Source organism: Danio rerio, chromosome 5 (genome assembly GCF_052040795.2).
Source record: "Danio rerio strain M-AB ecotype USA chromosome 5, GRCz13ab, whole genome shotgun sequence".
NCBI classification, from domain to species: domain Eukaryota; kingdom Metazoa; phylum Chordata; class Actinopteri; order Cypriniformes; family Danionidae; genus Danio; species Danio rerio.
The window spans coordinates 71,292,539-71,307,390 of NC_141025.1; the positions used below are offsets into that span (position 1 = coordinate 71,292,539).

The 14,852-nt window shown below is 35.3% G+C and overlaps 1 protein-coding gene across 4 annotated transcripts in view; it reads right to left on the reverse strand.

The window, feature by feature from the left end:
• The window catches only part of pappab (pregnancy-associated plasma protein A, pappalysin 1b), a 252,025-nt gene that overhangs the window by 82,055 nt on the left and 155,118 nt on the right, over nt 1-14,852 (reverse strand). For all 4 annotated transcript variants that reach the window (XM_087251119.2, XM_087251118.2, XM_087251117.1 and 1 more), the window contains 1 exon segment: nt 9,960-10,156. In XM_087251119.2, coding sequence (XP_087107245.1) covers nt 9,960-10,156 — 197 coding nt within the window.

Consider the following 14,852-nt stretch of genomic DNA (forward strand, 5'->3'; position numbering starts at 1 on the left):
CTGGTTTTGTGTACGCAAATAAATGTTGCCTATCCAGTGGACTTTTTAAGCATATTTCACACAACAATTAAAATTCTTTCATCATTTACTCACTTTCTACTTGTTTCAAACCTATTTCGAGATTCTCTTTTTTTTGGTGAACACAAAAGACCTTATTTTAAAGTCGGAGCCATTGACTTCCATTGTAGCCATTGACTGCTGTTGTATACCAAAAGTTAGCGAGTTGCAGCATTCTTCAAAATACCTTTTCTTTTTAGGATAGATGTAAAATCAGACCTTAAGTGAATAAACACATGAAGTATTTTACTGCAAGACTTGTTTTTTAAGTTTCCCTTTTTTCATCTTGCCAATATTTAGACAGTAAATTCAACCAGTTTTGCATATACCACATTTTTTTCCATGGTTTCTTTACAATAAATGTTGCTTTTCTAGTAAAATTTTTGGGCATATTACACACAAATATAAACATTCTGTCATCATTTACTCACTTTACTTGTTTTAAAGCTATTGTGAGATTATTTTTTTCTGGTGAACATGAAAGATCTTTTTAACTTGGAGCCATTGACTTCTGTTGTATGCCAATGGTTAGTGAATTAAAACATTCTTTAAAATACCTTTGTTTTTAGCACGGATGGAAAATAGAAGCTTAAGTGAATATACACAAGAAATGTTTTATTTACAGACTCGTGTTTAAGCTTTCCTTTTTTTTCATCCAGCAAATATTTAAATGGCGAATTCACCTGGTTTTGTGTGGGCAAATACATGTTGCCTATATACAGTGGAATTTTTAGGCATAGTTCACCCCCCAAAACTTGTTGCAAACTCATTATGAAAGTCTATTTTAAAAGATCTTATTTTAAAGTTGGAACCATTGACTTCCATTTTAGCCATTGACTTCTATTGTATGCCAATGGTTAGCGAGTTCCGACATTTTTCAAAATATTCATAAATATTGCCTAGGGACTTTTTGGCCCTTTTTTACAGAGCAATTAACATTCTGTCATCGTTTACTCACTTTCTATATGTTTCAAACCTACTATGGGATTTATTTATTTTTTTCTGAACGGCGTCACACCGCCCCATATGCCATATGTCGGCTACGTAATTCATGCTCTCCAGAAACGTCCGCGGGACTACATTTTCAGAATGAGTCTGTGTTGATTTTGGTTATTAAAGCGTAAAAAGAAAGACCACTTAAATGCAGGCAGCATCATTAGCTGCAGGCCAGCGCAGAAATTCCATTGAAAATAAAATAAATTTCCATATTTTAAATACATGGCTTGGAAAAATAAAGTTTAATGTAGTGCTTCTTGTTTAGTTTGATAACCACATTATATCATATCTCAGCCAGGCAGTGAAGATCGTTGTTTTTTATTAAAGCAATCAGATATTAAACGCAGCGATGTTCTATAGGATGACAATTAACCCGGAAGCCCTGGGGCTGGCTGACTGAAATCAAAAGCCCGTGTGCATATTCCTCATTGTACAGTACATTGACATACTCAAATAAAAGTCTCAACAACTTCCGGCTTAAATCGTGCATTTTGGATGTTCTCTTTCCATTAGACACACTCCCCAACCCCCCCACCCCAAAAAAAAGGTGTCTATAATGTCTCTCCTTTACCAAGCAGTGAACTCCTACTGTAAGTCTCCTAAACTCTTTGCCTTTGTTTCACGCTGAATTGCATGGAGTGTATTTCATTTCACTGTAGAATAATGTGACAGAGAAGCGCACTGAACCCCCTGAACCCTTCTGTGGGGTGACAGCAGAGGAACGCTAGGTGACACTGGAGAGCTGCATGTTTCTCTGCTAGCGAATGCCACTGATTATATGTGTGTGTGTGTGTGTGATGGCAGCAAGAGCAGTGCTATGGCTTCGACTGGCTCCTGCCGCTGCACAATGGACGTCCCCAGGATTTTTAGGGTAGTGCTGTATTTTCTGCCCGCTCAGCAGTAGATGTTTTCTGCTCTCTGTCTGGCCTTTACCGTGACCTCATTTCCCCCCTCATACATGTATCGCTGTTGAACATTCATTCACAGAAAGCATTGAGACTGTTTATGTTGAAAATCTGCTCTTATAATTCATTTGAGCTGCTAAAGATATGACATATATGGTGTATATGCCTCAAATTATGTACCGAAGGAATGGTAAACAACACGGTTTAGAAAAGAGACTGATTTTCTGCAGTTAGTTCATTTGTGATGTGTCTGGTAATTATTTTAATATTTCTGGTCTTTTATAGTTCATTAGCAGATTACTTTACTATTATTTGCTTAATTATGACTTTATTATTGCTTTATTTTAATATATATTTTTCAAAACAAGAAACACTGCAAGTATTCAATGACAAAGATATTTCAATTAAAAAATAGAAACAGAATGGGGAATTAACAGAAACAAATAGGGAAATTATATATATATATATATATATATATATATATATATATATATATATATATATATATATATATTTTTTTTTTTTTTTTTTTTTGCTTATTTTTTTTCTTGTCTTAGTAAATATATTGTATAAAAATACACTTTATTAGGTCCACCTATCAACTGCTCGTTAATGCAAATTTCTATTCAGCCAATCACATGGCAGCAACTCAATGCATTTAGGCATGTAGACATGGACAATACGATCTGCTGCAGTTTAAATTGAGCATCAGAATGTGGAAGAAAGGTGTTTTGAACATGGCATGGTCAAGGTTTGGATATTTTAAAAAATGTGGTCCCCCTTTATTTCATTTTTACAAACTCGTGATTAATACAGTATGTTTACTATGCCTTTAGTACCTACATTTATTGTTGGATAGCACTGGTGGGTGGTTGGTTGGGGGAATGCATGTTTATTTTTTTGTTTAACTATTATTTTTATGACTGTTGTTTTTTGTTTTTTTATTTATTTATTTTCTTTTCAAATGTCTAATTGTTAAAATGTAGGTTTTATGTTTATGTTTAAAACAAAGTGTATTTTCAAGTGAATATCTGCTAAATTTTCCAATAATAAAATATTGTAAACATAACGTGGCACGGTTGCTGTTGCCAGACGGGCTGAGTATTTCAGAAACTGCTGATTTACTGGGATTTCCACGCACAACCCTCTCTAGGGTTTACAGAGAATGGTCTGAAAAAGAGAAAATATCCAGTGAGTGGCATTTGTCAGTGAAAATGCCTTGTTGATGTCAGAGGTCAGAGGGGAAGACTCTGATAGAAAGGCAACTGTAACTCAAATAAGCCCTACTTATAACCAAGGTATGCAAAAGAGGATCTCTGAATGCACAACATGTCGAACCTTGAGGCAGATGGGCTACAGCAGCAGAAATCCACACCAGGTACCACTCCTGTCAGCTAAGAACAGGTATCTGAGGCTACAATTCGCACAGGCTCACCAAAATTGGACAATAGAAGATTGGAAAAGTGTTGCCTGGTCTGATGAGTGTCGATTTCTGCTGCGACATTCAGATGGCAGGGTTAGAATTTGGCATCAACAACATGAAAGCATGGATTTGTCCTGCCTTGCATCAACGGTTCAGGCAGGTGTTGGTGGTGTAATGGTGTGGGGGATATTTTCTTGCCATGCTTTAGGCCCATTATTACCAATTGAGCATCATGTCAACGCCACAGTCCACCTGAGTATTGCTGCTGACCATGTCCTACCCTTTATGACCATAGTGTGCCCATCTTCTTAAGGCTACTTCCAGCAGGATAACGCTCTATTGCATTAAGTGCAAATCATCTCAGACTGGTTTCTTGAACACGACAATGAGTTCACTGTACTCAAATGGCCTCCACAGTCACCAGAGCTCAATCCAATAGAGCACCTTTTGGATGGGGTTGAACGGGAGATTTGCATCATGGATGTGCAGCCGACAAATCTGCAGCAACTGCGTGATCATGTTAACATGGACCGAAATTTCTGTGGAATATTTCCAGAACCTTGTTGAATCTATGCCATGAAGGATTTGGGCAATTCCGAAGGCAAAAGTAGGTCCAACACATTACTGGTAAGGTGTACCTAATAAAGTGGCCGGTGAGTGAATATGTTCTGAAATTTGATTGTATCTATATAATATCTATCCATCTATCTATTTTATTACTGAAAACTAAACAAACACTGAGAAGCAATCATTTGTGAAGTATAGTAATACATTATTAATAATGATTTAATAATGATAAGCATGCAGTTCAGTCATGGCCAAGTGACACTTTTTCTTTTATATATTTGAAAATATTCCATCAGTTGTTCTTGCACTTCATTGGGAGCTAGTCTTTCAGGACAGAAATTAATTTGTCTGGAAGTGTAATCATCTTACAGTTCACAGATTTAGAGATGATGTAATACAACATGAATTAAATCAAGAGAGCGGCGGTTCATTTCATTCAGTTCACACAGAGAGAGAGCGAGAGAGCTAGTGGTGACACAGGGATTCATAACATCTTTTTTTTCAGGACTAAATGCCTTATAAATCATGAATGAAACCATTACAAAATTAGCCGCAAAACTGGAGAATTCTCAAATAATGCTTAAAAGAGTCTCAGAAAGCGAGAAATGGGCTGAAAACGGAATCATTTTCACCTCCGTCTGTGTTAATCTCTGTGTTTCAGGACACATACAGTTATCTAGCAATTCAAGACCCCTACTGTCCCCGAGCAACAGACCACCACTGGGCCACCAGCTCATTCACTTTAAAAATTTTAGTTGTTCTTCTTTTTCATTTTAGGTGGTAAAGTTACCTATTTTACCTACATTTTTATATTTTTATTTACCGTAATTATATATTTTTCTGTATTAATTTAATTTTTGTTTTATTTTAATTCTCACAATATTTATCATATATATATATATATATATATGTCAAGTAAGTGGTGGTTCATAACCCCTGATAAACCAGGTACAAAGCAGAAGGAAAATGAATGAACGAAATCTGTCAAGTAAATGCATTAATCAATAACATTAAAATTGACATTAATTAAATTTTAACAATCGGTTGTCATTTCTGATATTTGGGATTTACATTTAATGTAAGTAGAGCAATGTAAACATTGCAAACATTGTAAACTAAGCCTCTTAGGTTCAAATAATGTAGTGTAAAACATTGTGAAACATCAATATTTGTGCAATGTTTAATTAATATAAAAAGCTTATCAGGCGTATAGTTTTATACATTATCAATCTATAGTTTTATACATTTTATTTATCTTTTAAAAAATAGCTTAAATTAGCAAATAAAACACAAAGTCTACTGGGCAAAAAGGGGATGTCTTTCAGATCATTCATTCATTCTCACCACACTCACAGTCTCAGTTTTGTCTCTTGTTTATCCTCATAGCATCCATGCGCGATAAAAGAACGCCATCTTAACTCCATCTTTCGTGCAATGGAGTTGCCGTTTACTGTATGGTAAATCGTAGTAAAAGTAGCGTCGCTGCGCAATAAAAACCGTTATGAATGCAACTTACACTTCCGACTTTAAACAATTCACATAGCTTTCACATTCCCATAGATGACTCTGTCATTACCCCCCCCCCTCTTTCAGGTTAAGAGTCTGGGGTCTTCGACAGCACCCTTTCATTCACTGCACATGTTAATAATGTTACCCAGTCCGCTTATTTCCACCTTCGAAATATAAATCGTTTACATCCTTCCCTCACACCTCATTCAGCTGCCATTCTTGTTCATAGTTTAGTCACATCCTGTTTAGACTACTGTAATTCCCCTCTGTTTGGCCTCCCTAAAAAAACTCTTCGTACATTACAACTGGTACAAAACGCTGCAGCCCGTGTTAACACAAAAGCTCCCTCTGTCTCTCACATCACAGCCATTCTACAACAGCTTCACTGGCTTCCCATCTTTTTCAGAATTAATTATAAAATGCTCCTTCCCACTTTTAAAGCCATCCACAATCTTGCTCCTCCATACCTGGCTAGTCTCGTTTATATCGCCACACCTTCTCGAACACTCAGGTCTTCTTCTTCCATTGACCTCACTGTTTCCTCTATCCGCCTTGTCACCATCGGGAGCAGATCCTTCAGCCACTCTGCTCCTCAGCTTTGGAATTCACTTCCTCCTGATCTCCGTAATTTAGACTCTCTTTCTCAATTTAAATCCAAACTCAAAACACACCAGCTTATTCTCTTGAGCCCGACTGCATTTGTAAAGTTCGTTTTGTATTCTATTAACTTTTATTGTGCTTTTATTTGAATTGATTGTTCTAATTGAATTGATTGTTTGTTTGAATTGATTGAATCTAGCTGTCCTATACTGTACCCTTGAGTGTCACGAAAGGCGCCTTTAAATAAAATGCATTATTATTATCGTATTGTGCAGTCTTTTTCTTATAATGCACAGAGTTTTGAGGTAAGGGATGTTTTCATTTGCCAATCACTGACAGTCGGACAGCCTCATCCAGTTCATCAAACTCCGTATTTTAAAATCAAAATTGGAAGCAGAATAAAACAGTCTCCTCATTAAAGCCGACGCATCAGCTGTAGTGGCATTTAGCGGCTTTTGAATCTTAATTCTTATGTATAACTCATATATGTGTGTGTGTGTATGTGTGTGTGTGTGTGTGTGTGTGTTACTAAATAAAGGTTTAAATGAGCATTTCATACAAACATTTTAGAGAACATGCCAGACAGGTGGGCCTTTAAAAATTGATCGGAGAAGCTGATCGGAGAAAGAAGTGGGCTCTGAAATGAAAACGGTTGAGAGCCGTCAATGGTGACGACTTTTACTTTTTTCACCTTCTTCACCTGCATTGTCTTACCTTAAACTTGAAATTTGAGTTGCTTCTAAAACAGTTCAAACTCCACACAAAGGTGTATTGGTGAAACTCTTGAAAGTCATTGTAACCTACGTGCCACAGTTTCCCATTACGAGCCACAATACACAACAATAAGCTCTAAGCTCAACTATGAAAAATGGCCATTTCTCAGTGCCATAAATCCTTAGGTTGTGCGCAGCGTGATAGGAATAGTTTTGTGACATGATTAATTCGGGAGCTTGCACGATTTGGGGGCGCAGGAGACTCGCGCTCCACAAACATCACGAGAGGGGGGAAAACGTGGCCAATAAAACTGTAAAATTACAAATGTATCATGTTGAAATATCCAGGGAGTAAAACAACACAGCTTTTTTTTTTTTAAAGACGTCCCTCAGAAAGAGCCAATTCTTTACTACTTCCATGTGTGAAGGGTAAGAGCTTAGCAGAATGTGCTTTTCAGTCATTTATGGTTTCAAAACATAGCAGTTTGGTCTGACTTCATCCGCAAATAAAGGTAGTGTTTTAGAGCTGAGATTTTTCTGTGTTTGTTGTCAAAAAAAACCCTACTTGTGGTCATAAATAACCACCGGCCGTTTAAATATGGCAGCTTTTTCTTCTTGAAAGACCCCATGCAATGGCCTGACAAGCAGTTTCCTTTTCTGTTTTATGTGTTTTCCTATTGAAACGGGAAGTTGGGAAGGGAGTTTTTCAAACAGACATTAGCCTTTAGCTGCATCACAGCCATCCATCACTACTTGAGGGTCGATTGCAGGTGCTTTTAAAGACATATGGAGCATCTGATTGGATCACAAAGCTGGTATAACTGCAGGTTAACTACATTTATATATAATTTTAAGGGTAAAAGCCATTAGTTACTAGTTAATTAGTAAAGTTATTAGTAACAAATAAAATGATGATAACTAATAACTTTTGAAAAAGCTGCTTTGAAACTATAATTGTTGTAAAAAAAAGTGCTATACAAATATATTTTAATTGAATTTAAGTATCCTGACAAAAGTGTTGTCGCCGATCCCAGTTGTAAGAGCAATAAATAATAACAAGACTTCTAGTTAATCATTTGAAAAAGTGGGTAGAAGAAGGTCGATTTTTTTAGGACAAATCATCTGTTGAACTGCATCCCAATCTCCACAAATACTGCAGATGACTTATTGGAACACGCATGGACCCAAGATTCTCACAGAAATCAGTGATGGAAAAATCATGTTAGTGTCAGAATGGGTGTGTGTGAGAGTTCTGAGGAGTGGACGGCAACATCAACAGCCTGAGACTTTAAGACATTTGTGCTGCCCATTACATTATAAACCATAGGGGAGGGCAAATTCTTCAGCAGGATAGCGCTCCTTCTTATACTTCAGCCTCCACATCAAAGATCCTGAAAGCAAAGAAGGTGAAGGTGCTCCAGATTGGCCAGCCCAGTCACCAGACATGAACATTATTGAGCATGTCTGGGGTAAGATGAAGGAGGATACATTAAAGATGAATCTATAGAATCTTGATGAACTCTGGGAGTCCTGCAAGAACACTTTCTTTGCCATTCCAGATGACTTTATTAATAAGTCATTTAAGTCATTGTAGAGATGTATGGTCATCTAAATAAGTCATTTAAGTCATTGTAGAGATGTATGGCTGCAGTGGTCCAAGCTCAAGGGAGTCATACACGATATTTATTCTTTTTTCACTGCAGCATGACTTTTTATTCTATACTGTAAATTATTTCTGTAATTATTTATATTCTTAGTGACAAGACTTTTGTCTAAGCAAAGTCAGACCGTACTGCCCTAACAAAATAATTACAAATCAAGGCATGATCATATTTTATATTGTGGTAAAATAAGCGTAATCTAGAGGTCTTTCTATTATTACTACTTCTATTAAGCCACTTCTGATACCAAATGATCAACTAGAAGTCAAGATATTATTTGTTGTTCCTAAAATTTGAATAAGCGACAAGACTTTTGTCAGGTAGTGTATAGTTAACTAAATGCGTCAAATGAAAACCATTTTTATAAATAAATTTAATAAATGATCATATTAATATATATAATGGGCAAATTCTCCCACAGTCCAAAGATATGACATATAGGGCATCTGCTGTGTTTAACATATGCTGGACTAGTTGGTGGTTCATTTCGCTGTGGCGACCCCTGATGAATAAAGGGACTAAGCCGAAGAAAAATGAATGAATAAATTTATATAAAATATACAATTAAGGATTCACTGAAATGACAATTTTTGGGCAGAAACTAAAAATCCTAAATGCATTGGTTGAAAAATGTAATCAATATGGCTTTGTAATAATTATTTATTATACAGTACCAGAAATTTTTTAGATTTTTTAAATGTGATTCAGTAACTAAAAGGATATTGATAAAAAAAAAAACATAAACCAATAAAACAACCACATTGTATTGACAAGAAGATCAAGAAGAAGTTTTACAGTCGTTGCCACGACAACACTGTAGAGCTATTGCAAGCAGCAGAAACAACTATACTACATAGAAATGTCCTGTCAGTACAATATTTTAGTGAACTTTACTTTTCCGGTGTGCATAAAACAATACAAATAAAATAAAACAATGTAAATTTTAGGAGAAACAAAAATATAAATAAATAAATGTAGAAAAATAAAAAATACAATTAAGATAAAATTATTAAAACTCAAGTAAATTAACAAATTTGCAGTTCAAAATGAAAAGTAAAAAATCTAATAATTTAATATTAAATGAATAAATAAACGACAACATATATATACATATACACATATATACACATATATATACATATATATATATATATATATATATATATATATATATATATATATATATATATATATATATATTAGTTTACTGTTGTAAAGGCTAAAGTATACTATGGTAATTACTATTAGTAATTAATGATACTACATTTTGTAGTGTAATTCATTAATGAAGAGTTGTAAACATATACAATAGAATGCTTATTGCTAGGTATTTTCCTCTACTATAAATTACTATAGTATTTTAATTGTTAAACACCTGGTTTTATTGGATTTTTTTGTTTTGTTTTGGCTGTTATATCCTATAATAGCTTATTATTTACAGTAAATAATAGAACTGAACTGAATTACGTCGTAGCTCTAGTTCAACCCTCACAGGAAAGAATTTTAAAACTTTAAGCCATGATCTTACCTTTGTGACGGCAGGATATCCAGCAGCGACTTCAGCTGGACAGTGAATGGCCTCCTCATTGGACACCTCCACTGCTGTGGCCCACTGATCCAGGAATCCACTGGGGGTGTAGAGCCCACAGTCTCTCACACTCGCCTCGCGCTCAAAGTCCTCGCACACACCGTCACCATCGTAGAAGTAACACAAGCTGGGCTGGTCTTCAGAGGACACAGAGAAGGAGGTTAACACTGAAACATTGCGTCAAAATATCATTTCAAATGCTGTGGTAGAAGTTAAAGGGACAATTTACGTAAAAATACCAACACAATCTTACGACAATTAGTCGATTTAGTGGCTAACTCATGATCTCATTCGTATAATTTAGTACGATTTGCTTATCCCCCAATGATGGTTGGGTTTAGGGAAAAAAACGTACACAAAAATCGTACTGCTTTTTAAAATCTTATATTTTTGTACAACTGAACTTGTACGAATTTGTACGAATTCGCCACTAAACTGACAAAACGTAAAATAGTTATGTTTTTCTTGTGAGACCAGGATGAGAGTACTCACAATGTACTCACTCTAAAGTGCTTCCAAGGGTTTATTTCTTCCGTTGAACACAAAAGAAGATATATTGAAGAATGTAGAAATTGGTAGCCATTGACTTCCATAGTATGAAATCAATGATATGAAAGTCAATGGCTAGCAGTTTCCAGTATTTTGCAAAATATCTTCTTTTGTCTTTAACAGAAGAAAAAACAAGAAAACATTGAAATCACTTTGAATTGTGGGTCATATTTAATGGTAAGAGAATCAAATTATTTTTTGTGTGTGTGAACTGGCACTTTTATTTAGTCCTTAGCTTTATGTGATAAAATAAATAAATAAAGGTTAGGTGGAACATTTCATTGTTAATATTTTACACATCAAAGATGCAATTCAAAGATTGTAAGAACAAAACAGAAATGTCAAAACTGAATGTAAAATTAATATATATTTCTTAATTCAAACTTTTAAATTAATTTTATTTTTAATTTTACATTTTAATTCAAACATTTTATTAAATAAATTATTTTTTAAATAATAATAATTGCTTTAGTAAAAATTCATAATCAGTATAATATACATAATAATTATATTATTTTATCTTATGAATTAAATAAAATTCTGAACTTTATTCTCAAAAGTACTACATCTTATTGACACTATTGAGAGTTGAAAAGAGAATCTTATTGATGTTGTTATGCATTGTCTATTGCAACAGGCACACGTGCTTAATAATAAAATAAAATAAAATAAAATAAAATAAAATAAAATAAAATAAAATAAAATAAAATAAAATAAAATAATAAAATAAAATAAAATTTAATTGTTAAGTTGTTAAATTAAGTTGAGTTAGGTTAAGTTAAGCAAAGCTAAGCTAAGTTGTTAAGTTGTTAAATTAAGTTGAGTTAAGTTAAGGTTAATTAAATCATGAAATTTATTTAAAAAAATTATGAATTATTTTCCCCCACAATTCCAATTGTGGAATTGTTAACATGCTGGTGCAAAGGTTTCATACATTTGAATAGCTCATTGTTTAAAAAAAAATCCCTAAACACTTTTTAAAATTGCTTTAGTAATAATGTATAATAATTAATATGATACATTTTTATTAAAGCAATTGTTTAAATTTATTATATATATTAATTATTTTATTACCATTTTAAATGAGTTTTATTATACCAAACAAAAACAATTCTGCCTTTTGGGATAAAAACAAAACAGCTGATATTTAATTTAGCTCAGTACAGGACATTCTGTTTAGTTGGTCATGAAAGCTGTTTAGAGCACTCATTGTTTTACTTGGCATTACTTCACAGTGTTAATATATGATCTGTTTTTTTTTTTTAAACTGGCTCTCAAATAAGGACAGCCATAAATCATCATTCACGGTGACAGATTGATTATCGTTTATGACTGTACTTCATGTATCAGCAGTCCAGACACACTTCCAGCAAATTGATCGCTTCAATTAAAATCCCACTAACCATTATCAGGTGAAGGTCTTTTATTTATTAAAGGCATAGTTCAACCAAAAATGAACATTTACCCACTGACTCCTATTCATCAAGCCTCCCTTTTCCCCAATGTGGAAATCAACATAATGTGGAAATGTGGAATCAACATAATTCTTGAGTTTTTTCCGTCGACAACTTAATTTTTTATGTTGAATCCACCTACATTTGTAAAAACTAATGGGTGAACATAACTCATGCTGTTTTTACAGTGTTCTATAACTTAATGCCTTAAATTAAAATTAAGAATGTTACACTGACTCAACTTATCAACACTGCATTAACTTTATAACGTAAGTTTATTGAAATTAACGTAGTTCCTTATGCCGTTCAGACTGCAGGATTTTCAAAGTAGCCATGTCACAGATGGTTTCACACTGCACAACTATCTGGATTAGCGTTTGGTCGCTGCTTTGTTTACACTGCATGATAGATCGGCAACAGGGGCTTTCACATTGCATGACTTTACAATAGGAAGTATCGCCGACAACTTTGTTTTTTGTTATTAACTACAATAACGAGAAAGAAGCTTTGAATGGGGTAGAAAATGTACACATTTGCTCACCTAGGTTTAAAGGGAATTAACAATTTCTCTTCAACTTTCTTTTTTGAGACTGTTGGGATATTGCTCAGATGACACTTCAAACACACACGGGTGCTCCTGCCAAATTTACACTAGTTTTACCTCCATTTCTTGGGTCCAAACAAACCGAAAATGAGCGCTTTTTAACTTCTCCCCCAGCCTTCCGCTGGCCTGCAGGTACCCATGCTAGTGAATGCTGCTCTCTTATTGGCTGTAAGAAATCTCTGATGTTATTTTCAGACAAAACTCATTTCACACAGCATGATTTGAATCGCCGACAGCTCCCGATATCATCGGCGACTCATCAGCAATTCTCTCAGATCACATCTTTGTAAGTTCACATTGTGTGATTGTCACTCACGTGCAGGAGCACCGATTTGCCTGTGATTTCAGGCATTTGTTGTCGATTTCTCAAAACCTGTCGGCGAGTCAAAATCTAGGCTAAAATCATGCAGTCTGAAATTCGCCATTAAACGCAGTTATGTGGAACCTGTTGACAAAAAAGTTAAATACCGCGAACACATCACTTTTTTTGAGTGTACCTTTCGAGTGTCAAGTCCCTGATGTGTCAGCAAAAATAGAGAAGTAGAGCTGACACAAAGGGAACATGCAGCTTCTGTCACCTGTTCAGTCTAACTACGACGTGTCAATCAATATGAACAGCAGGCAGGAAACATGTTTGCGGGATCTGCACTTATCGAACCAAACACTCTTTCCCCAGGCGGCTCCAAACAACACGAACAAGGACACGCATATGTAAAGTTATAGGCACAGCAGCCGCGGCTACATCATTCGGAGGAAGCTACTATGTGTGAAAGGGCAGCAGGATCCACGCTGCACCTTGTCACATCACTTCCTGTACTAAAAAAGCATAGGAAGTGTTTTATTAATACTGTGTTATCGTATATGGTTCGCGTGACACAGTCAAAAACAGAGCGCTGGAAAACATCGAGAAGGGCAGGCTCGATGTAAGCACAGATCTCTGAACGTTCTGCTTGATCTGAGGTTTGTCTTGGGGATCGTTCAACATAACTGTGAGTAACACACACACACACATACTCAAAATGAAACAAAAAACACTCAGCCAAGATATTCAAGCATTCCGCTGTTTTGGACTGAGTCGCTGACCAAAAATTGAGATGTTGTGTGGCAGAGAGCTCCATTTTTTTTCACAATAAGTGAACACTTAAAAATAATTGTGGAACACTATTTATAGACATACACACTCACTGGCCATTTTATTAGGTACATGCTACTACTATAGTACCGGGTTGTAGCTCTTTTGCTCTCAGAACTGCCTTAATCCTTCATGGCATAGATTCAACAAGGTACTGGAAATATTCCTTAGAGACTTTGGCCCAAATTGACAAGATAGCATCACACAGTTGCTGCAGATTTGTCGGCTGCACAACCATGATGCAAATCTCGCGTTCCACCACCTCTCAGAGGTGCTCTATTGGCTTGAGATTTGGTGACTGTGCCCATTTAAGTACAGTGAACCTCAAAGGTTACTGTTCAGTTACATTTAGACACTAATATGCACCTTTGAGGTACCACTGTGGACTCTGAAAAGGTACTGCTCTAGTGACAGCTCCTGTACCTTTATTTCTGACAGTATAGGGTGACACGGTGGCTCAGTGGTTAGCACTGTCACCTCACAGCAAGAAGGTCACTGGTTCGAGTCCCAGTTGGCATGGGTTTTTCTTCCGAGTGCTCCAGTTTCCCCCACAGTCCGAAGATATGCGCTACAGGGGAATTGGATGAACTAAAATTGGCCGTAGTGTATGAGTGTATGGGTGTTTCGCAATGCTGGCTTGTGGCTGGAAGGGCGTAAAACACATGCTGGAATAGTTGGCGGTTTCATCCCATGATAAATAAGGGACAAAGCCAAAGGAAAATAAATGAAGGAATGAAAAACTCAGCCTACTGCATTTAAAACAAAACATAAAATCTAAATTCTCTACTGCAGTGGTTCTCAAACCTTTTTCATCAAGTACCGCTTCAAAAAAAAAGAAAAAAGTGTCTCTCAAAGTACCACCATAATGACCAGATATTGAAATACAGTAGCGTAGTAGGCGTAATTAAGCAGCTACAGTTCTGCACAGTTCAACAATCAGGCAGATTAAGTCTTCTTATTATAAATATTTATTATTGTCAGCCAATTTAACTATTAAAAATAGTTTGAACATTAACACTGTACTGTGCTTACAGATAAAAAAATAAAAGTTTTTAACGTTTAAATTAAAATGCGCTTTTAAAAGTAAATAAAAA